Genomic DNA, 23052 nt, shown 5'->3' on the forward strand with positions numbered 1-23052 from the left:
GTGTGTGTGTGCGGAGGAGTAAAATGTTGAGAAAAAAAATAAAGAAACTGTGATTATTATGACAGCGAACATGTAGTGCTTGACAGCGATCCAGCCTGAGGGGAAAAGTGGTTCTGTGCTCCACTTTAGACCAACACCCTGAGCACCAGTTGCAAATATTTTCTCTTTTGTTGAAACCCAACTGGAGGATTTTCTCACTTAATTTAAAGACATCAATTGAGCACTGAAGAAAAAACAGCAAGAATAGGGAAAAATATATAAATCAGGGCTTCTTCACTTCAGAACCTTTTGCTTCCCAAAAGTATTTACACCCCTTGAAATTTTTTTTTGTTTTTCATTGTATCACCATAACCTGTTTAAATTAGAAAGGATACGGCACAAATGCAAACTTACTTATCTCGACTGGCTGCACAAAGAAAGGATTAATTAGAGAAGCAACAGACAAGTCCATGGTAACTCTGGATGAGCTGCAGAGATCGACAGCTCAGGTTGGGGAGTCTATAGTTACCTTTCAGTCATGTGTCTTTTGCAGTCTGGCTTTCATTGAAGACTACTAAAAAGAAAGGAAAGGTATAGGTAGAAAGAAAGTCATAAGAAAAAGATCCTTTGGTCAAATGGGACCAAGCTGGAACTTACATACTCAAAACGTGGAGAACGCTCCGTCCTCACAGCGAAACATGATAGTGGTGGTTAGAGTATCACTGTGTACTGTTAGAATGGACTAGTCAAAGTCCTGAGATAGATTCCAGTTTGGACTCAGTAGCATTCATCTTGTTGAGTAAATGTGTTAATCTGTCACATAAGAGCCACATAAAATACATTTGTTTCTGGTTGTTACGTGACACAATAGGAAACCGTTTACAGGGCATAAATACTTTAAAGACACCGGCTCTCTGCAGCGCAGTGTTATCAGGGTGCATTTTGTTTTATTATTTTTTTATTTGGTTGATTTTTTTTTTCTTCTCCTTTTGGCCCTGAGGCGTGTGCTGGGTTCCCCTCCCACTCCCTCATGTCATCCAGAGGCCAGTGTGCTGGCTGTCTCTGTCGCCTCGTCTACAGCTGTTCCTGTCCTTCCTTCTTCTCTTCCTTCTGATGTTTTTTATTTAAAAAAAGGGAAATAGCTGCAAAAAAAAAAGAAAAAGGGGGAAAAAAGGCGGGTAAAGGCATCGCCATCTGTCAGCCAGCTGGCATCCTGTATATAAATAAAAAGGAATAAACATTAAAATCAAAACCAGACAGAAATGACCTCCAAAACCTGCATAGGCTGCTGCTGAAATGATCATTTTACTGCTTTAATTAACAGATTAAAAGGATGGCGTAAAAAAGGCGATGAAGAAATAAACAGGCCTGTTTCGAGTGCTGCAGAGCTTTCACAAGACAGCCGCAGTTTCATTTCACATTTTGTAAAACTTATTGCACTTTTAGACTCAAAGCCATCTGGGGTTAGCATTCAGTTTAGCTAGATTTATTGAAGCTTTTATATATATATATATATATATATATATATATATATCTTTTTTTTTGTTTGTTTTTTTTTAAATCTACAATGAAGTTTGTTGTGTGTTTTTTTCTTCTTAAATACAGGTTGAATTTTTCTCTTCTGCTCTACTTTCACTTTCCCTCTACTTGCTTATTTCCACTTGAGTACTGTGCTGTTAATCTCCGTTGTGCTATACTTTTGTTTTTATTTCATTTCTGCATGTCCGATTTGAAGATACGCTTTTACTCCCTGAAATAAAAACAAGCTGAATACCTTTAGGCGTGTTTTCAAGCGTTGGTGTTTTAAATGGGAAACTTCTGCTTTATAACGAAAAAAAAAAAAAAGAAAAAAAAAAAAAAAAACAACCTGATAGTAAACTAGTAGAAGTTGCACATGTCGTGAGTGCCAACTGTGTGTGGAGGCTGTTGCCTGACACGCCGTTGGTTGATGTGCCAGGAACAGGTTGGGTGAGCGTGTGAGCAACGTGGAGAGGCAACAGTTGAGGCCTGGGAACATCCAACGACAGGTGTGTGCTGCATATGTGGTCACATGATGCCTATAAGGCAGATTAGGGCTCAAACAGATGAAGCGCTGCTTAATGGCAGCTTTTATTAAGTTCACAAAGCGGGGAGGGAGGCGGCGAGGAGGGAGAGGAACAGAGGAAAAGCAGGTGGCCGGGCCTGTGCTCTCCTTGATGAAGACAGATATTGTTGAGCACAGCCTGAAGAGGGTGGCCGCTGTGGAAGGATTTATGGAGATTTGCGCGCCCTGGACCCACCGCCTGCCTGTTCCTGAGTCCCGCAGTAATAGACCCGAGAGCGGGAAGAGCTCAGAGAGGAAAAATGACAGCAGACTGCCAACAGAAAGGATGAGGAGAAAGAGAAAGCTCTAAGAGTTGCCGAGCTGGTCGATCTCTGAATTTAGTGAAAATATAGTGTTCAAAAATAAGGACTGGTTACATGGTAACACACAGGATCAGTATTGTCTTTGGGAGTGTTGAAATTACCACTATAAGATGAAGTAGACCATTTTAAACTATATTTAAATATGTTAGGAAAACCAACACTTTCAAAATAAATAAATGTTAAGAAGTGATATTCATTTCATGTTTTATTTCTGCACTACACTATAATGTATTTGCAATCTGATCTGCTTTTAAAGACATTTTATTATGGAAATATCTTAATATAGAGTTACTATAATTCACAGAAATCCAAAATGACTGAGTTTGCCTGATACTTTTTAAATTAGAAAAAAAAAAAATGTGGATTTATTATAAATACACTAAAAACCTTAACAACGAACCGAAACATAGTCATAAAGAAACACTTTAAATATTTCTATTTGTAATGATTACAGTCAAGCTAAGTGATAAAATATAAGCAAATTAAAAAAGTGATGAACTTTGGCCAAGGGTCAAACTGAAACAATCAACTCACAATGTTCATCTCTGAAGGTTTGATGAATCTCTTTTAACTGGTATTGATGTCGTGAACTGAAAAATGCATGATTTAAGCAACCAAAGAAAGTGATGGAGAAAGTGATCATTTTCAGTTCTTGCAGTTAATTTCTGCACTTTTTCTGACACAGCAGAATGTTTCGCAGTTAAGGCTCCGATCAAACGCAGCTATTTGAATTGGTGACGGAGACCAGAAACAGAACTAAAGCTTAGAGAATAATATTTTATTTAGTCAAAAAGCTCTTCGTTGTTAGAATCTGATGGCGGTTCGTGAATGCATGATTCATAAGGCAGCACTTCACCTGGTTATAAATTCAGCCTGATGAAGACAAAGGGGTTGAATTACTCACGGTTAGAGTAATTCAGCATATGAGGAGCTGCTCCTTCAGTCAGTCCTCAGCTATGCCTCAAAGATGTTCTGTAGTTAGCAGCACTAGCTGCCCTACCTGATGCAGACAGACTGAGAGTCAGTCCAGTTTGGAGAAACAGATAAGATCTCACAGACCGTCAAGCCAACTGCAAGTCACATCACAGTTTCTTCTGAATGCAATTTCTGCAAAGAAAGCTCAAACTTCAATCATGGGAATGTCATTTTATTTGCCTTTGTACCCTCTGTTTCTTAACCCCTTAACCCTAACTTTAGGCTGAACTACCCAAAGTGACTTCTTTTTAAGAGAGCTTGACAGCTGTCTGATCTAGACAGTGTGGCGGCTGCAGCTGATGTTTGAATCACTTGGTGTGATAATAATGCCCAACATTCTTTTTTTGTTTGTGCCTAAAATGTAATGCCATCCAGGTCAGTCTCTGAAAACAAGAGAGCCGTTTTGTATCAAGAGTCCGACTCGTAATATCTTTGTTGCCGATGCACCCCACAGGTGTGGAGCGTCCAGAGTATTGCTTATATATAACACGTCTGCCCCGCTCATTTTACTGCTTCATTGGACCATTTATAGTTCAAGATTTTGGATGACATCTATGCCTCACATCTCTCTCTGCGCTCTGCCCCTGTCAGACCTCTCTTTAAATCCCCTGCCCTTTTCCAATAGATGTTCATTTATCTATTTTTGCATGTGTATGAGCTTATTTTGGAAAGACCTGTCACACTGCAAAAAAAAAAAAAAAAAAAAAAAAAAGGGGGGGGGGGGGAGGTTGGGAAAAAAAAGGAGCTTTGCCATTGGTAGCAGCTGTTGCTGCTGAGACACCTCGGAGGAAATGGAGAATTGGACGCACACTCATCCAATTTACCATTAACAAGACCTTATTGGATGCAGGCCCCTTCGAAACATGTGGCTTTGCCTTATGTGGCTCTGCTCCTACATATGCGCTGCTGTTCCTCTTGAATACATGTGACAGAGGTCTGTGATATTACTGGCATCCGAGATCTGGGATCAAAAGATAGACAAAAAAAAAAAAGGTAATTCAAAAGAACAGTATAGTCTCTGTGACAGTCTAGAAAAAAAAAGTTGTGTTTAAAACTTCAAGAATAACATGGATTTCCACATGTATGGAAAAAAAATGACTGCAAAAGTAAAGTCTGACATGCAACATGAGACTGTTTCAAACATCAAACGCTCAATCTGGCCCACAAAACATACGATTTCCGGGAATTTTATAGTTTCCACATTTATGCATAGCCACATTAAGGGAGCAAGGTTTTAGTTGAGCTTTTTTTTTTTTTTTTTTTTTACAAGAACTGACTTCATGTTCCTTCCACTTTATTCCTCTTACAAATATGTCATCTTTTAAAGATATTATGTGAAACAGTACAATACCTGCATGTATTCTCTCTAGTCTGGCAACATTTTTTTTCTACTTTACAATTTTTTTCTCTGTTCCATGAACGCGTCATATTCTTCAGAGAGCAGTGTATATCTAGAAGGAATCTTTACCTTTCAACACATTTTCAGAAAGGACACATAGATAACAACCCTGGTTGTTCTCACAGTTTTTGCCAGAATGTTCAGTTGATGAAAACAAACAGTACTTCTGTTTTTTTTTGTTTTTTTTACCTCTAAAAACCAGAGAAACTGGATTCAGCTCCGGGCCCTGTGCACGCATACACACGGAGCCGAACAAAGCGGCCGGAAACTGCTGATCTGATCATTGTGGTGATGACTCACAACATTTTTATTGTTTTTCTTTGAAAAGCTTCAATTGTTTCTTTTGTTTTTATGTCCACACAGTCATGTCAGGGTTTATTACAGGGCAGAATTTATCGTTTATTTTTAAACTACTTTAAATTCCATTCTGCTATTCAAATCCATGAGTGTTTATTGAACATACAGCGCCTTCACTATTCACACTATTCACTTTTTCACATTTTGTCACATAAGAGCCATTTGGATGATAAGAAAATAACTCTTGTCTTACAAAATCTTTTTCAAATAAAAATCTGGAAAGTTTGTATTCAGTCTCTTTTAATCTGATACCGGTCAATAAAATCCGGTTGCATCAGACATTTGTGTCACCTAGTCAGTAAACAATGTCCGCTCTTGTTTAATTTGATGTCAGATATTATGTTGAACCGTCTTTCACTGCAGTGACTCGTTCTCTCTACCAGCGTTTTACATGCAACAATTTTGGCAAATTTTTCTTAGCAAAAAATGGCACAAATTCAAAGCACAAAGCCCTTCACACTGTAAATCACGAGCTACTGTTAAACAAATGAACATTTCCTTAACCCTTCCGCAGTTCTGGCGTGACGCTCTGGAGGAGCACGGCAAATGTCACGGTCAGACAGCGGGGGGCGGGGATTTAACCCGTCAGACTGTCAGTTTCCGAAATCACACCCAAAAGATCGTCATAAAAGTGCACATGGGACCAGTGTGACCCCGTGTGTGCGGACAGTTCGTGTAGAAAGCACAGGCATCCAAATAACCTTGGCCTTAAGAACCACATCTCTTAAGACCAAGGAAGGGTTAAATTATAGACATGTGATATTGGATAAATCATACCTTGGTGGCAGGCAACAGTGTGCAATGGTTAAAATGTGACGTCTAATTTAAAAACATGTAATATGAGTGTGTCACAGGGCTCAGTGTTAGGGCTACTGCTTTTTTCCTTTTACATCAAATAAATTTGTGTGTAATGCAAATACGGCTATGTACGCTGATGATACTCTAACATATTATCATAATGAAACTGTGGAAGAAGTTGTTCAGACGAAATGCAGGTTTCCATTTGGTGGAAAAGCTGCTTAAGTGCTTAAGATCACTTCAGTGTTTTTAAGAAATTGACACTGACTTCTGAATCGTCCCTGTGTATTCATAAAAGTCAGAAACTAAAGAATGTCAGTGAATTCAAAAAGTTAGCCGTTACATTTGACCCAAATTTATACTAAAGACAAAAAACATTAAAATGATCAAACATATTAAAATGACATTGTAGATCTATAAGAAACAAATTATGTCTGAGCACCTAGAAGGTCATTGAGGCGTTTGGTGAAGGTGTGGTGGACCTGGACACATCTACAGGCTTCAGGACATGGATGATGTCCTGGGTGATGGATGATGTTGCAGTCGTGTCATTGAACTAAAATTTGGGGAAATGCTGCTCTGAGGGGAGAAAAAAAAAAAACACACTTCCCACATTTCTGTTCCCTCATCCAACATGGACACATTTTCACAGAATGTCGAGGCTGAAGCGTGAATGGCGGTACAATGGATGTTATTGGTAAACACCCAGTTGTCATGTTCCCAAAAACAAACAGAATCCCAATGGAAAGATTAGCTCTGAGGCTCCTTTTAAACAGCGTGTGAAAAATGAGCCTCCTGTCTACCCGGTTACATAAATGTTTACTGAGAAATACCAAACATTGTGTTCTATTTGTTTTACTTTGCTTGTGGTTTGACTATTACTGTAGATTAGTCATCACCAGAGTTAAACAGAGCCCTGCAGGGAGAACAAACACCAAGCAGCAGGCTGCAACCAGGAAGACGTGTATGAAACGGTTGATCCGTGCTGGCCCGTAGCCACGTGGCTCATTACATTTCAAGTAGTTTGCTGCAGAATTGGACCAGAGGTCTTCAAAGTTGAGTGGGGGACCATTTAATCACTTCATAAGTGTGATCCAAAATGAGAGAGCTTAAGGCAAAAAGTCAGATGGGCCATCTCTCTCTCTCTCTGTATGTGTGTCAGTAGCCAGAACATTTTTTTTTGTTTTTTTTCCATTGCGCTTCAGCTGAGCGCAAAAACTGAGGCCTTCCACCGCCGCCTCTGCTTCTGCTGCCTTCTTGGCAAACAGAGAACTTCTTAAGCACTAAGCTGTAAATTTGCTTAATTTGACACGAGTCCGAGGGGAACAGGATCATTTTCTTTCAGGGGAAAAAAAAAAAAGTCTGGCATATTGGCTGACAATAAGCTGAAATGGTCCAACATGGTGTTTCTGCCGCGTGACGACGGCTCGAACACAGAACAAGACGGCGTTCAAGAGAGCCGTAAAACCGTTTGAATCTGGCACCGGCGCCCGGGTGGCTCATTTTTATGTTAATGACGAGAAAGGCTCTCAGCTGTAATTTCCTACACGAAGAAAAAAAAAACTGACGACAAAGCGCCTCGGAGTGGTTCATCTGCTCGCAGACATGAGGACCTAAGGAATTTAGAGAGCACGTGTTAAACTGCTTCAGCAGCTTCCTCCTGTTCTTGTGAAAAGCCCCAGTCTGTTTCTCAAAATAGTGTCAAATTTTATGGTTGGACATTGCAAAAAAGTTCCAAATGTTTCTCTGTTTTTGTTTTAGGTGAACGGTCAAAAATGAAGTTGAATGGAAAAGCAGCAGGCTTTGGTTATGGAAGTTGAAGCAAAACAGAAAGTATTTTCTGTACATGGGAGTCATTAGATAAGTTGTGGTAAAAACCTGAATCTCAAGCAGGAAACTGAGATAAAAGGAAGCAGTTTGCTTTGAAAGGACAATGTAGTGGATTTAATAAATGACCTGGAAGACACTCCTTACAGTCGAAACCAGATATTCACATACACTGTATAAATAGAAACATGACCTTTGTTTTCTTGCTGTCTGACATTCAATCAGACCAAACTTTCCCAGTGTTTGGACCATTATGAGTACTACAATTATTTACATGCATGTGTTAAATGTCAAAATAATTTCAAAGCTTTAATTAAATTCAGAAGTTTACAGACATAAAAGGGTTTGTTTGTGTTAGTATTATCGTTACTTTGTGCATTTTATATGAAAATATTTGTTTTAAAGTAAGGTAAACTGCACTTTACCAGGTACTACAGCACTTTTTGCTCTCTTTCATCATTTTGCTTAGCTTTTAAAGTTCTGCAGAGCCAGTAAAAATGAGACTAAGATGAAAAATAATAATAATAAAAAAAACATTTAATGAGTAATAAGCTTAACAAAAATTAGGGGTGGGGTGGGGGGGTAAGCAGCAATAATTTGGGTGCATTAGTGTGCGCTCTATTAAAATATCTAGTTTGTTAAAGAGCAGTCTTCCCTGCTGCGAGTATTTCCAAATCCTACATCCTTATTGGATAATGTCTATCCACTCTACTTGCAAAAGTTCTCCAAATCTGTCTAACTGCGAGGAAATCTGTCCTCCAAAGTCCCTTTTGTTGGTGTAAACCAGGCTGGTCTGATCATTTCAGAAACTATACTTGGACTTTGATGCACTTTGATGCACAACCATGCACTTGGCACAATCCATTTGTCTCCAAGAGAAAAAAAAATGTTAAACTTCATCAGAGTCTATCCCTCCATCCCTTTGTATGAAGAAAAGTGGAGAACAAGGGGCTGGTTTTTGCCGGGCTAGTGGTCTACTGTATATCTACATCTAAAAGCATTAGTTTTTTTGTTTGTTTGTTTGTTTGTTTGTTTTTATCATGTATATTCAAAGTTAATAAGTGCCATTAGTCCAAAGAGGCACTTGTGGTTCAGGTTGCAGAAGCTTGGTCTAACTGAAACTCGACAAACTAAATGTTCATAAAACAACGTTTGCACAGACCTACTCTGACAAGCAGTGAAAAACTACCCTCATTTTCTCCATACTGAAGTTATTCAGATGGTTCTCCGCTAGGCGAGATACTGACTTCACATCCTCTCCACAGAACCCCACTTTGAAAAATTCCCTTCCAGCACATAAATCACAAACACTGCAGTGTGTAAAAACAGGGTCGTCTAGTCACTTTTTCTAGGATCTAAAAATATACGAAGTAGGAAAAAGTTCACAAGTTCCTTGTGGCCGGTCACCAAATCAAAGCATTTAGCATGTAAATGCATCGCAGTCCGATTCATTTCTGTTGGATGACTTTTGGATATTGCGAGGCTCGGATCAACTTGACGACAGCCTTTAAAAAGACTCGTTTCAGTATCACAGCTGTGACCTTCATAAACCGGAGCGGGGCAACAGGTGGCCATCATGTGTGCGCTAATCTTCCACATTATGGTTGTTGATAACAGACACTGCACACCAGCGCTCAGTTAAAACTCAGTAATTTAATATGGAATACATCAGCAATGTGATATTTGTAGCATGGAAGAAGCAAAGGTTGGGGAGATTCTGCTGCTGCTAATAATAGTAAAAGTCTATCATTCACGTTGGGTTTCTGTTACCAGAAGAATTCAGAGTACCGAAACAGACCCTCCGAAACAAGACATCAGGGCGTCCACCGGGGGGAATTTAGGGATTACTTTTTTTTATTTTTATTTCACTTGCTCTCCTCTTTCCACGAGCGTGAAAACAGTGATTGTATTTCGCCATGACAATCCCGTGCCAATTTGGAAGGACAAGGTCAAATGGGCAGTCTTTCAGGGTTTTTTTTAAAGGCCGTCTTTCACTGCACATCAGTGCCGGATGGTTGGAAATGTGTGTGTTTAGACAGCTGGAGGCTACAAAAGAAGAGAGCAACAGGGCCTGTCAGGTGATTTATAAAACAACCAATACCATAAAAAACACACAGTATTCATTCACACTTTTGGAAAAACACTGAACCAAACACGAGATTATACTGAGCAAAGCAATTTAAATTTCGCACAGAGCAGGAAAAAAGCTGTCGTTCACTTACGTTTTTCTTATTTTGTCGTGATTAAATGTTTCAGATCTTAGATTTTGACGTCCAAAATAATCAAAAAGAAGTTCTCAAGTGATGATTTTTTTTATTATTATTATTATTATTAAGGCAAAATATACCTATCCAAATTGATCTGGTGCTATGAGAAAAAGTATTTCCACCTAAAAATAACTAATTGTGCTCATTCATTTTTTACACAAAAGTTCTAATTCAGCCACATTTAAGGTTTTTTGACCTAAGGTAAAAAGCATTGATGTATGTTTTAAAGATTACAAATGCAAGTGAGTTTGAGCTGAAGGTTACAGCCTGATGGTCAGATATTCCTCTTTTTTTTGCGCCACTTTGACGATTCTGTTGAACAAGTTGCTGTAAGTGTGGCCCAGCAGCCATACCATCACAGCACCACCTCTATATTTAAGTCTTTTTGAAATTGTCGCTACCTTTCCAGCATCTTCCTGCCTGTTACCAAGATGCTTTAGGTGCTTCCACAGTCGGGGCCTGTGATTAGTGTAATTTAAACAAACGTCAGCAGGCAACACACCTGTTGCCCCCTGCATCGCCTGCAGAAGGAAAGGCTGACAGGCCTTTGCCGAGAAAATCCAATCTGAGCACCAGCGTAGAACGAGGGAGTTCTGCAACCTGGATCTCCTCATGTTCTCATGTCCAATCGCCCTCCATTCCTCTGGCAGCTCAATGTTTGACCGTTCAGAAATATTAACCAGTCAGCTTCCTCTGCCTGCAAATAAGATGAGTCCAGATTTTGTTCAGGTTCAAAAAGAGACTCTGCAACGAAGCCAGTGAAGATCCAGACAGAGGCCACGCCAGGCAGGTTGGGAGGGGTGTGTGTGTGTGTGTGTGTGTGTGTGTGTGATCCCATTTGATTGTTGAGAGTTTATATCGCCAGTGATGACAAAGTGCTTTATGACTTGGCGGTGTTCGCTCGGCCCTGCAGTTGAAGCCTTATACGGGCAAACCCCCTCCTCTAGTGACCTTGACTTGTCAAATGTTCTCATTTTCACCCAGAAGGAGCCCCGGTGTTCAGCAGCCACTGAGCTGGTGAAAAGCTGCTTTTAGAGAAGAGCGTTACGATGTGATCTGCGTACACAAACACCACCGGGAGAGTGCTGAGGAAATTGGGATGTGGCACAAAAAAAAAGAAACACTTCTTGCCTTCAGTCTACTTGTATAGGTTTGTATATCATCAAAAATGGGAAGTGCTCTTGATACAGAAGTGTCCGGTCTCCATTTATATTCCAAACACTGGGGTTTACTGGAATAAAAAAATGCAATTCTTGTAAAAAACATGAGGATTTACACTGTAGCAGCAACAGAGTAATGAATACCTTTAATCCACAAATTCTCTAGTGTGACCAATTACAGCAATTAAAGTGAGGAATAGGATGCAGCTCCCCAAGACGTCTGCAAAGCTAGGATCCAGAAGGTGTAGGGAAAAAAGCTTTAGTTTTCTGCAGTCAAATTCAATCCAATTTTGCTTTTAAAGATCTTTAAAAAAAGAGCTACACAATATAACAAAAGTGAATTCACTATTGTTATATTTTGTTATGTATTGTTATATTTTTGCCATTATATCCAAATATAATGGCAAAAAATAAAGAGAATAGAAGCCAAAAAACAACTAATTTAAGATAAAACGGAATCGACCAACCATGAAATCATCACTTGAATGGCACCAAAAGTAGTGAATAAATGAATCTTGAAAAATCTTTCTTTTTCGTGTCTAAACTTCAACAAGAGGTGATTCCCCAACTCAGTCCTCTCTGAGGTAAGCTCAGGATGAGCTGATTAGCAGGTCTGAGAGATCAGAAATGTGTAAAGGTGCAAAAGCTCAGAGATTTATGTTGGGTCAGGACTTTTAAAAATGAAGAATAAATAAAGTAACTTTGAAACAGATTCTAAAACCGATCAGGAAAAGCTGAACAAAGTAAAAAAAATTCTCTTGAAGTTCGAGATTGAACGTTTCAATTACAAACTGGACATTTGTGAAATAAGTTTCTACAGTTTATTGATAATTACAAGATCCACATAGACACCTTGCTTCTGAACAAATTGCTATACATAACATACAGCATAGATGGACAAACATACACATCGCAGGGGCGTCGTGTGGCGCAGCGGTTAGAGCAGGTGCCTCGTGTGGAGAGGCTACATATATGTGGAAGTCCCAAGTTCAACTCCTTTCCTCAGTTCCTTTGCAGCATGTCTTTCCCCACTTCTCTCAACTTCCGTCTGTCGGATTACTGACAAATAAGAGGCACTAGTGCCAGAACATAAAAAAAACAACAAAAAAACAAATCTAAAAAAACCCCAACGCATTATACAAAATTATTGTAAAATAAATAAACTTAAAATAATTCTGCTCAAGTGCACGTTTATTGTTTTTTAGTACCAAACAACATCTTATATAATGACAGAATGCTGAAGTTATCCAAAAGTACCGTAGTACTGTAAAATGCTATAAGAAGTGCAAATGACAAAAACAATAAAAGTAACTAAAAAAAAAAAAAAAAAAAAAAAGAGACCACTGCATTGAACCCCATTGAAAACCTCATGGTTATTCCACCAAGTATTGATTTCTGAACTCTTCCTGAGTTAAAACATTAGTGTTATTGTTTCTAAATGTATATGAACTTGTTTTCTTTGCATTATTTGAGGTCTGACAGCACTGCATCTTTTTTGTTATTTTGAGCACTTTTCATTTTCTGCAAATAAATACAAAATTTTTGCTTGGAGTTTCGGAGACAGGTTGTCAGTTGTTCACAGAAAAAAAGAATAATGTTCATTTTACTCAAACGTGTACCTATAAAAAGTAAAATCAAAGAAACTGATCATTTGAAGTGGTCTCCTAATTTTTCCAGAGCTTTTATATATATATATATATATATATATATATATATATATATATATACACACACACACACCCACACACACACACACACACACACACAAAACACAGCAGAATCTATATGTACTTTTCCTGTGACAGCAGCACAACAAAGCAAAGTGTAACATATCCCAGAAGAAATACTGAATTTTTTTCCGGCTCATAAAATCATTTGTATCCTATCAGTGAAAGTTTTCAAAATAAAACAAGTGACCCCCAGTTTGGCTTCTTAAAAAGAAATATAAAGAATTAAATATAAGTCAGTGCTCTGTAGAGCTCTTCAAAGGGATGACTTTAAGTATCTTGAAGTCTTGTTCACAAATTAGGGAAAAATGGAGTGGGAGATCAACAAGCATATCACAATCACACAGTGATGTGGGCGCTGTATCGATCTGTTGGGGTGATTTGGCAGTTGATCTGCATTCCAACCCTCATCTATGGGGGCACAAGCTCTGGGAAGTGACCGAAAGAACACAAGAAACTGAAATGAGTTTCCACCACAGGGTGTCTGGGCTCTCCCTTAGAAATAGGGTGAGAAGCTCGGTCTGGGAATATCCTGGGACTCTCCCGGAGGAGCTGGCCCAAGTAGCTGGTGAGAGGGAAGTCTGGGTCTCCCTGCTTAGGTTGCTGCCTCCATGACCCGACCCAGAGATAAGTCGAAGAAAATGGATGGATGATACTTCGTTTAAAATCTAACACTACTGTAGATATTTCCACTACTTTAACAGTTACTTGTAAGTGTAACCAGTACACAGTGTAAGTACACAGTCATATGTGCAAAAAAAAAAACCCTGCAGCCTTACCTGGTAGATGCTCATAAGGCATCTCCTCCTCCATTTTTTTCAGTTCTCCTTCTGACACATTAGCAACGAGAAAAACACCAAAACAGTCGCTCATGATATTGACAGCGGCATTGAGGCGATCTCTGATAAGACATAAAAAAGAAAGAGTTTTTAAAACCTTTTATATGTCTGACATCAGGTAAAAAAAAAATAAATAAAATTTTGCTAAAAACTTACAGCAGCCATTCAATGGAGAGCAAAAGGGAGGCAGGTCTCACTGGAATCCCAGTGATGGTCAAAATGAAGAGGGTGGTCATCATTCCTGTAGCGGGGATTCCTGCCTCTCCAAGAGTGGCCACTGCCACTGTCACACTAAAGAGAAAAAGTGGAGGAGATCATAAAGACAAACCACTCTGAAATTATGTAAATCCACTGAGGCTGCTGGGGGGTAAACCTGTAAAATCTGTAAAACCGATGTGGATAAATGTGTCACAACTGAAAGTACCCTCGACAATGTGTTCTTTGCAGATGACACAATACTGTCTTCGAGCACTGATGGGGTTAAAACCAAGCCCACATCCAATGATAGTATCTCAAATCTGAGGGGTGCACAGTGGCGCAGTTAGCAGCACTGTTGCCTTGCAGCAAGAAGGTCGTGAGTTTGAATCCCCAGGCTCTTTTCTGCACGGAGTTTGCATCTTCTCCCTGTGCATGTGTGGGTTCTCTCCAGTTACTCTGGCTTCCTCCTTTAGTTCGAAAACATTGATTGATCTCTCTAAATTCTCCCAAAGTGTGTGTGTTCATGATTGTTTGCCTCTCTATGTTGCCCTGCAATGGGACTGGCGACCTGTTCATGGGGTACCCCACCTCTCGCCCATTGGCAGCTAGACATAAGCACTAGCACACCTGGTGACCCCACTTGGGATAAGCGTGTAAGATAATGGATGGGGTTGAGATGATAGTCCCCGAAACGACACCTTTAGTGTTGAACACATGGAGCCTTGAAAAAGCCAAATGGACCAAAATTTCAGAGGAAGGTGTCAGACACATGACTGAATATGTGGAGGACGGAATAGTAACTTACGCAATGCTGATGATGTTGCTCCAGTGCAACCTGGAGCCTGAGAGTTGAGCAATGAACAGGGCAGCGGACATCTCATAAAGGACCGTTCCATCCATATTGGCGTGGATCCCAATGAGCAGCATGAAACGAGTTATTCTTTTGTTGATCCTCAGTCTATCTTCGCAACAGCTGAATGTCTCTGATGCCGCATAACTTAAAGAGACACAGGCACAAGTTCTCTGCATTGGACATTTAGAAATTCTTCCAACGTTGCTGCAACGTCGTCATTTGACACACACACACACACACAAAATGTGAATTTTAAATAAAAAGAAAAAAACACAGTGGAATTGTCCTACGAGCGTGAAACGAGCATCCCCCTAAGCAATGCAGGTGCAATCCCTGGAAAGATTGGGTATGGGTTCCTTCTCATACACACGAAGCAGATGAGTGGCAACACCAAAAAACCATGGATGAGAAGTCTATTAGACAGTATGTCAGTTTTAGTTACACTTGACGAAATGAGTGAGAAACCAGCTGATGGCAGAGAACCTACCCAGTAACAATTACAGTGATGAACTTTCCAAGGCTAACAACAGTCTGCCAGTCGTCTGCAATGGTATGAACATAGCTTGCCATCATGAACATCACTGCAATGGGAAAATAGCTAGAAGGTCACAAAACAAGAAGAGAAAATCCTAATTCGGACCGGTCACAATTTTCCTTGAACCTCAAATCCTTTGGTAAATTCAGTCTGCCCAAAACCTGTCATGAACAACAAAAGATGCTGTATTCACTTACATCATTATTATTTTCACCAAACTTTTGGAGACAATGTTGACGGTGTTGATGACCTCCAGAAAGGTTCCGCCCACAGCTCCAATCTTCCTAATGCTCTTCCCAATGAAAACTGACACCACTATCAATCCGAGCATGTTAACTCCTCGCATGTTTTCGCCTACTAAATGCAAGTCTAGATTTCCCTATAAGAGAAGAAACTCAGTAAAAACATACAGCTAGATGCCAGCTTAGTGCCTGAATATTGCAGAAAAAAAATGTGTTTCACCGTAAGGGTACCGTTGACCGCTTGTGACTCCTTGAACACCTTCCTAGTCTTGTACTAAAACCAAATAGAGTTAAGTCATGAATATTTGATGGTCTGCTTAATGGAGCCTTCTAATTTCATAAGTGATTGAGACACACCTGTTTGTAGCTCAGCAGAATCAGATTGTGTGGAATGAGGTTTCTACACAGCAGAGCGACAAAAACATCATGAGAGGGAGGAACATAACTTTCGGTCCACTTTAAACATGTTTTTATGCCAACGGCAAGAGACAGTTTCAGTATGTTCTAAATTATTGATGTAAAAGAGGCTGATATAAAAAAATATCACACAAAGATAAAAATGACATTTTTTTTTTGTTAGTAAGAATCAGGCTACACGCTTAGAATTTGCTTTCACCTTATTAGATCAGACAGGGCATCAATGGTGCTGTAGGCATCCTCAGATTCAATACCGTCATCTGATTGTTCGGCATTTGCACTGATCCCTGGTTTGATCAGCATTGTCAGGGTGATTCCTATGACACATGATCCAGAACAAGAGTTAAAGATGTTCAGTAAGAGTAAAAGGACACTTGAAGGCTTGATAAAGTCTATTTTTATCGAGCTACAGTTACCATCTTTACGTAACAGAATTCTTGAGGGTTTCATAACAGAGAATGGCCACTTGAGAATTACTGTTTCAACAATTTACAACTTCTACCAGCCAGCAGTATAACTGTATTAATTTATTACTGGAGCAATAGAAGCCAAAATGTATCTGTCAGTCTGTCCATCCATCTATCAAGGACAATTTCAATAAACGATTTAACACAAGAATTGAAATAATCGTAATCACTAATTTAGTAAGCAATTAATTGCTAACTAAAGTAAACAGGCTCATATTCATTTGCTGAAAGAGCAACATATTCAGAGAAGTAATTAAGCCAAAACCATAAAAAATTGTACACAATGCAAAATGTACACAATGCATTTTGCATTTTCCACTTGAGGAATTCTGTTCTAACCAGAATTCCTCAAGTGGAAAGGATTTGGCTTGTTCGGGTTCAAATTGTGTAAAAAATCTCTTGGGTTAAGCACCTTTTGCTATTTAGTTATTAATTGGTTAATCAAAAAAAAAAAAAAGAAGCTAAACAGATCAGATATTTTTATTAACTCAAGCAGAAAGGTCTGAACTTTTCACGTTGACACATGTTACTAAAAAAAATTGCATTTTTTTAAGCTACAGATGCATACTTTGCTACAAATGTTCATAATTTCACTATAAGAAAGCTATGTTCCAGCATTTAAGGCAATAAAATTTGTTTTCCTATTTAAACTGGTTATTGAATTATTTGTTTGCTTGCTCATATAAAATAAGCTTACGTAGATAAATTAGATTTTTTTTTAAATCAGTCACTAATTTTGACCACTACAATAACTGCTAAACCATTAACTGTTAAAATGACCTACAGAAAGTGGCAGTAGTAGTAAAAAGCTCTTTGCACTAGAACTTATTAAAGTTTTAGTGCAAAGTTCATGCTGAGGGTCTTTGTAACAGACCCTGAGGGTCTGTTACAAAGACAAAGATGTTACAAAGATTTTATCTCAGCCTTTTTGTATTCTCCATGTTCTTGTTTTCCTAGTTATTCAGACCTGGAAAATGTTATAATGCCATACTTTTTCAAACTGCATAAATCAGTGAAATAAAATCGGTAAAATAAAATATTTATAGGGGAACTTGGTGGGGAAGAGCAGGGTAGTTTAGGTATAGGAAATAATGGAGAAAGCTAATGGCTGGCTGTTTGTAATGTACCCTCAACGCACCCAAAGGTCCTTGATCAACAAAGCCCGGTCGCCCAGATAGCAAGTTGGAGTTGAAATCCAGACAATGCTGAATATGCAGTGAGAAAACAAATGCTCCTTTAAGAAATGAAAGAATTCATGTTGGTAAGCAAGATTCCTCTTACCTATCATCAAAGACATTACTGTTGTAAAGATAAAGTATGTTAATGCACATCTAGTGATCTTTTTGGAGGGACTGAGAGTGGCACCAGCAATTCCTGTGGAAACAACAAAAACATGGGTTGAGAAAGATTAACAATAAAATAATTCACAATAGGTAAACATACTGTTGTAACATGAAGGTAGCTAAGGAGAAAATCATTGATGTAAATCCTTCAAGGACATTTAAGTTAATCCTTCGGCCCTTACAACCCTGATTTAAAGTCCATAACAAAAACCTGTCTTAAGTACCACAGAGAAGGTTAAATGACTCAAAATAAACACAATTACAAACACAGATTAAACGTATTCTGCTGTCTCATACTGAAAGCAGTAAAATATGTGTATGAGACAATTCAGCCTTCATGAATTGGAAATAATATTGACAGATAGAGATAAAGCTAACAGGAGAGATCAATATGTATATATATATATATATATATATATATATATATATATATATATATATATATATATATATATATATATACACACACATAAAAGATAAAGTATACAGGAACAGACATCTCAGTCCAGAAATGTGCAGTTCTAGGCACAGCCAAGATACTGCGCAGAACCCTCAAGCTCCCAGGCCTCTGGTAGAGGACCCGAGCTCAGAGGATGAAAAGAAACTCGCCAAGCCTGGTGGTTGGGGAACCAAAGAGGTCCCCCAAGGGTCACTGTGGTTTTTTGTATTAAAAAGTGTTATGTTTACAGGAAATGTAAAAATATTAATGTGCTGGAATATTACTACGTTACTGGAAGCCATTGCTGATGATGCTTAAATCAATGAGCCAAAATATAAAAAATAAAAAAAATACAATTAAAAATATATATAAATTTTTTGCACAACTTTTAAGTCCTAATTAAGTTATCAGCCACTGGATCTTAAAACAGCTCCAAACACTGGTCACATTTGGCACCTAATGTACAAATGAACAAAGCAGCTGCTTGGGTCCCCCAGATCTTCAGGGCCCCCACAATTTTAACACAGACTGATCTAGTATTTTAACATTTGTTTATCAAGAATGTCAACGTTGGTAAATTTGATTTAATGGTTTCAGCAAAGACGAATTAAAATAAATTGAAAATTGTGTAACATTTAAATTTAAGATTTTAAGGAGCTGGCAAGTTTACATTGTCAAAGTGTAAAGAACAATCTTCATAGTTCGACTGCTTTGTTACCATAGCTACAATCTGAGGCTGCGTTTTATCTTTGAGTTTGAGCTCAAAAAAGTATATTTGTGAATGCATATTTGTTATCTCAGCAGACTGTTGTCAGTAATTATGACAATAGTTTATTTTAAATGTCTACAGGTTTCAATTGAAATATTTTTGTATTTTGTTGCATTTTTCCATTTTAATAAAATCTCCGCTACATCTTCACAGAAAAATACAGTAAATTCTGTTTAACGACAGCAAGGTGCACACAAAATGATAAGAAAAACTAAATGCTGCAGAATAATTCAGAAGCCTTTGCTGTATTTTGCAGTCAACTTAGTGAATTATTACATTCTATTTTTAGAAACTTGGCCTTTAAAACTTGTGTGACAGCTGACAGCATTAGAGATCTCTCTTGTAACTTACCGAGTATCACATTTGTCATCAGCAGAGGGACAGTAACAAACTGCATCAGCCGGAAAAGAAATTCTCCGGGAATGCGAAGCCACGCTCTCTGGTACAATGTAAGAGTTGTAAAGGTCTTCAAAACCAAGCCAATAGCAACACCTTCAAAAGAACAAAAGACGTTTTGGTATCCATACACAGTTGAGGTCAAAATGAATACCCCCCGCCTCCCGGATGAAACTTTAATTATTTTTTTTCAAAAATGTCTCAAGTGCTGATTTTTCATCACAGCAGTTCCAAACATCCTACTCTTTCTTTTGGATGCTTACATAGAATTTATTTTCACCAAATTCTTTCACAAAACCAAAATCCAGCAAAGCTATTAGCTCCTCTGATGTCATCCTCTTTGCTGGATAACAACATGCAGTTGTTTATTGTCATTTGTAATAAGTCTTTGGCAAATATTTCACTCTACTCGAGATTTGATAGTCTTCTCACAAAGACCCTGGCCTTCAGTGTGCCCCATAGACATTCAATCGAATTCAAGTCTGAGCTTTGTATAAACCTGTAAATAATATTCAACTTGGCTTTCACCAGAAAAAAGGACAGATAGTAAAATGCAATGGAAAATAAAATGTCAAAGCAATGGCAGCTACATGGATTATTTCCCATTTACTTTACATTGTAGATGTTTGATTTACGTCACATTTCAGTTATCTATGCATTTCACTAAATATTTCACTCAATGATCACCATCAAATATCAACTGAAGTGTGATTATATAAATTTTCATAATATATCTCTGTCATGGAATTTGTGCACTTTAAAAGAGTGAATTTACTCTTCATAAAGAAGGTAAAATATTAGTCAGTTCAGTCTGAATAAACAGCGATAAAATATTTAAGGAGCCTGGAAGGATTTGTGTACGGTTGCTATTTGTACATTTTGTATAAGTATATAGCCAACATTTGAGTTTCCCTCTTTATGAATGACACAAATAACTGGTTCTAAATGTGTGTGTCCTTTTTTCTTATCAGTTTACGCTCAAAATGACACAAATTGACTTAAATGACGACATGAAATTTATCGTAATGTGACCATAGTCTGTCAAGTACATAAGTCTTACTTTTTGAACTGAATTTGTGATTTAAATGACCTTTCTGAAACTATAATTTACTCGGATGGAACGACATTGTTCGAAGGACAAAAACAGCCAGGTACACGACTGCTAGATTTAAAATAAGTAAATAAACATCACTGGGTTGCCTTGACAACAAAATATGGAGTTTAGCTTCAGCCAACAAACGGTTCTCCCAACGTTAGTTTCTGTTGAAGCGGGTACGCTAGTATTGTCTAGCTTGTACTCTTCCGCTAAGTAAAAGTCTATAAATGCTTTATTTAACTTATGACGTGTATTAAGCAGCGAACACGAAAATAAAAAATATATATTTTCAAGTTAAACATGTTGTCATAGCAGAACACTGTTGTCAACACTAGGTTCAAGATATGTTGCCTTTTTCATGTTGCATAGAATAAACACATACTTACCCACAACAACAGCCGATAGAGTCACAAATGTCAACGCATTCCTTGTGTTAAAACAACTCCGGATGCACCTCCTGCTCCAGTCTCTGGTAGACATTTCTTCAGCGGTCCAACAGATTTCATTGACATTAGCAAGTTAGCATCCACCGCTAGTCTACGACTGGTTTACCCTCGCAAATTACATGAAGCAAATTAGTCAAATACCACTGACGAAGACTTTTAAAAAGCAGAAACGAGACAAATACAAACTTACTACGGTGAATGAAGTTCAGTGGAGCACGATGACTAAGCAATTGACTAACAGCTTTTAGTTATTCCCTATTCAGTTTAAAAAAAAGAGTCTCGATCATTCTAAATGATGCACCTTTTTTAAACCTAAACAACTAATCTAGCAAATCAACAGCGCAAATGTCTTGAGTCTCTTCGTTCTTCAAGTTGGCTTCAAGAGAGCCAGCTCTCTTGAAGCCAACTTCAAGAGAGTTGGCTTGAGACAGAGGCTTTCTGTCTCAAGGTTTCATCCAGTTAAAACGTTTTCTTTTGAGATCTTTGTTAATCTAGGTTTGCATGTATTCTAATCTGATCACAAATTTTCCAAAAATTATTCTGGTCTACTCGTTTGTGTACCAATTTATTTGATTGCACTTAATTTTATTTTTTTAACGTGTCTGTGTTTTATTTGGTGGTTCACATCCTCAAATGTCTTGGAAATTTTGAATACAGTATCGGAACAATAAAAAAGGATGTTTTAAATCCTTTTTAATACGTTTCACTGACAAACAGTGAAACGTATGTGATTATATGCACTTACACGATTATATGAGCATATGCACTTAATACTTAGTCGATGTTCCTTTTTGCATGAATTAGTGCATCGGAGCAGCATGGCACTGGGGGCGATTGGCCTTTGGTTCTGTTGAGTTGCTAAGGAAGATCAGATTGCTTTGTCCTTCAGTTCATCTGCATTGTTGGGTCTGGTGTGTTGCAGTTTCCTAACCATATCTTCTCTGTGAGGTTAAGGTGAGTTTGTTGCCCACTCCAGCACAGTGATGCCTCTGTCATTGAAGCAGATACGGATAGATTAGGTGGTGCAGGTAGGTGCTGGAAAGTCTAAGTCTTGACAGTGGAGGGGAATCCGAGGAGCTCTTAAATTTTCCTGGTAGATTCCTGCCTTGAGTTTGGTCTTGATAAAAATACAGTAAACCGACACCAGTAAATAACATGACTCCACAGATTATCATAGACTGTAGAAAGTTCACACTTGACCTCAATCAAGTTTAATCCATTGATCCTCTTTATTTTTTCTGGAGACCTTTGTACCTTCATTCACAAAAAAAAAAAAAAAATGAAATGCCACACTTGCTTAACACAGGTGAGATGCTTCTGGTCATGAGTGGCTTAAAAGGGCGGTGATATGCATTTTCCAAGCACATGCTGCTATAAAATTGCAAGTAACAAAACGTACCTGGAATTTTGCCTCGATTCTTTTATGCATGTTTGAGAAATCCTTTTATCTGGCTATGCAAAACGCCTGGGAGGATGTAGCACCGCCTTGGAAACTCAGCTCCTCCTCTAGCAAAAACGTTGCTAGAGTTAATAGAAGAGAGATGTGGTGATGACTTCCTGAAGGCGGAGTTTCAGAAAGAGCAGGAGTTTTTAAAGTGAAATAGGCCCCTTTTCAAGGCATTGATTTAAAAAGTAAAAGTTCTTTAAGTCATATTTAATGTAGCATTTTTTTAACAACTGAAGTTAACATAGTTACTTGAAAAAATGGCCCTATGTGCTTGGAAATCACATAATAATGCCATGAAATTGGCCTGTCTTTTTTAAGAAGCTCCTGTTTTTTGCGACACTCTGCCTTCAGCTTGTCATCAAAAACAATGTTAATTTAGGCTGAGTGCCCCAAATGAACATTGGATTTTAATTTTCTTCACAATCCTCCAAAGTGGTGGTTCTCTCTGATGGCTTTATGCTTTTTTCCACTACAGTTTGTTAGTTTCCCATTGACATGATTGGACATAGCAGTCTGGAAAAACAGTTTCTTTACCAATCACTTTTTGTGGCTTACCCTGCTTGAGGGAGCCACTGAGAGCCTGGTAAATCAGTCTGTCTTTTCCATGATTGTCTAAGCCATTAAATGGTCATAACATGAAAATTCAATATTAATATCCATCCGTCCGTCC

The 23052-nt window shown here is 38.3% G+C and overlaps 1 protein-coding gene across 1 annotated transcript; it reads right to left on the reverse strand.

The window, feature by feature from the left end:
• Positions 1–13624: 13624 nt before the first annotated feature.
• Positions 13625–21315, reverse strand: LOC106949119 (excitatory amino acid transporter 3-like). Its single transcript, XM_015035159.1, has 13 exons — positions 21126–21315; positions 20876–21042; positions 19349–19489; positions 17728–17820; positions 16179–16296; positions 15920–15962; positions 15783–15836; positions 15518–15699; positions 15273–15383; positions 15076–15198; positions 14738–14929; positions 13891–14025; positions 13625–13796 (listed from the first exon to the last, which is right to left on the reverse strand). The coding sequence occupies exons 2-13, from the start codon at positions 20967–20969 to the stop codon at positions 13640–13642; spliced, it is 1443 nt and encodes a 480-aa protein (XP_014890645.1). The 5' UTR covers positions 20970–21042; positions 21126–21315; the 3' UTR covers positions 13625–13639.
• Positions 21316–23052: the final 1737 nt, after the last annotated feature.

Source organism: Poecilia latipinna, unplaced genomic scaffold, assembly GCF_001443285.1.
Source record: "Poecilia latipinna isolate Pla-1442-1.1 unplaced genomic scaffold, P_latipinna-1.0 Scaffold326, whole genome shotgun sequence".
In the NCBI taxonomy this organism is placed as follows: domain Eukaryota; kingdom Metazoa; phylum Chordata; class Actinopteri; order Cyprinodontiformes; family Poeciliidae; genus Poecilia; species Poecilia latipinna.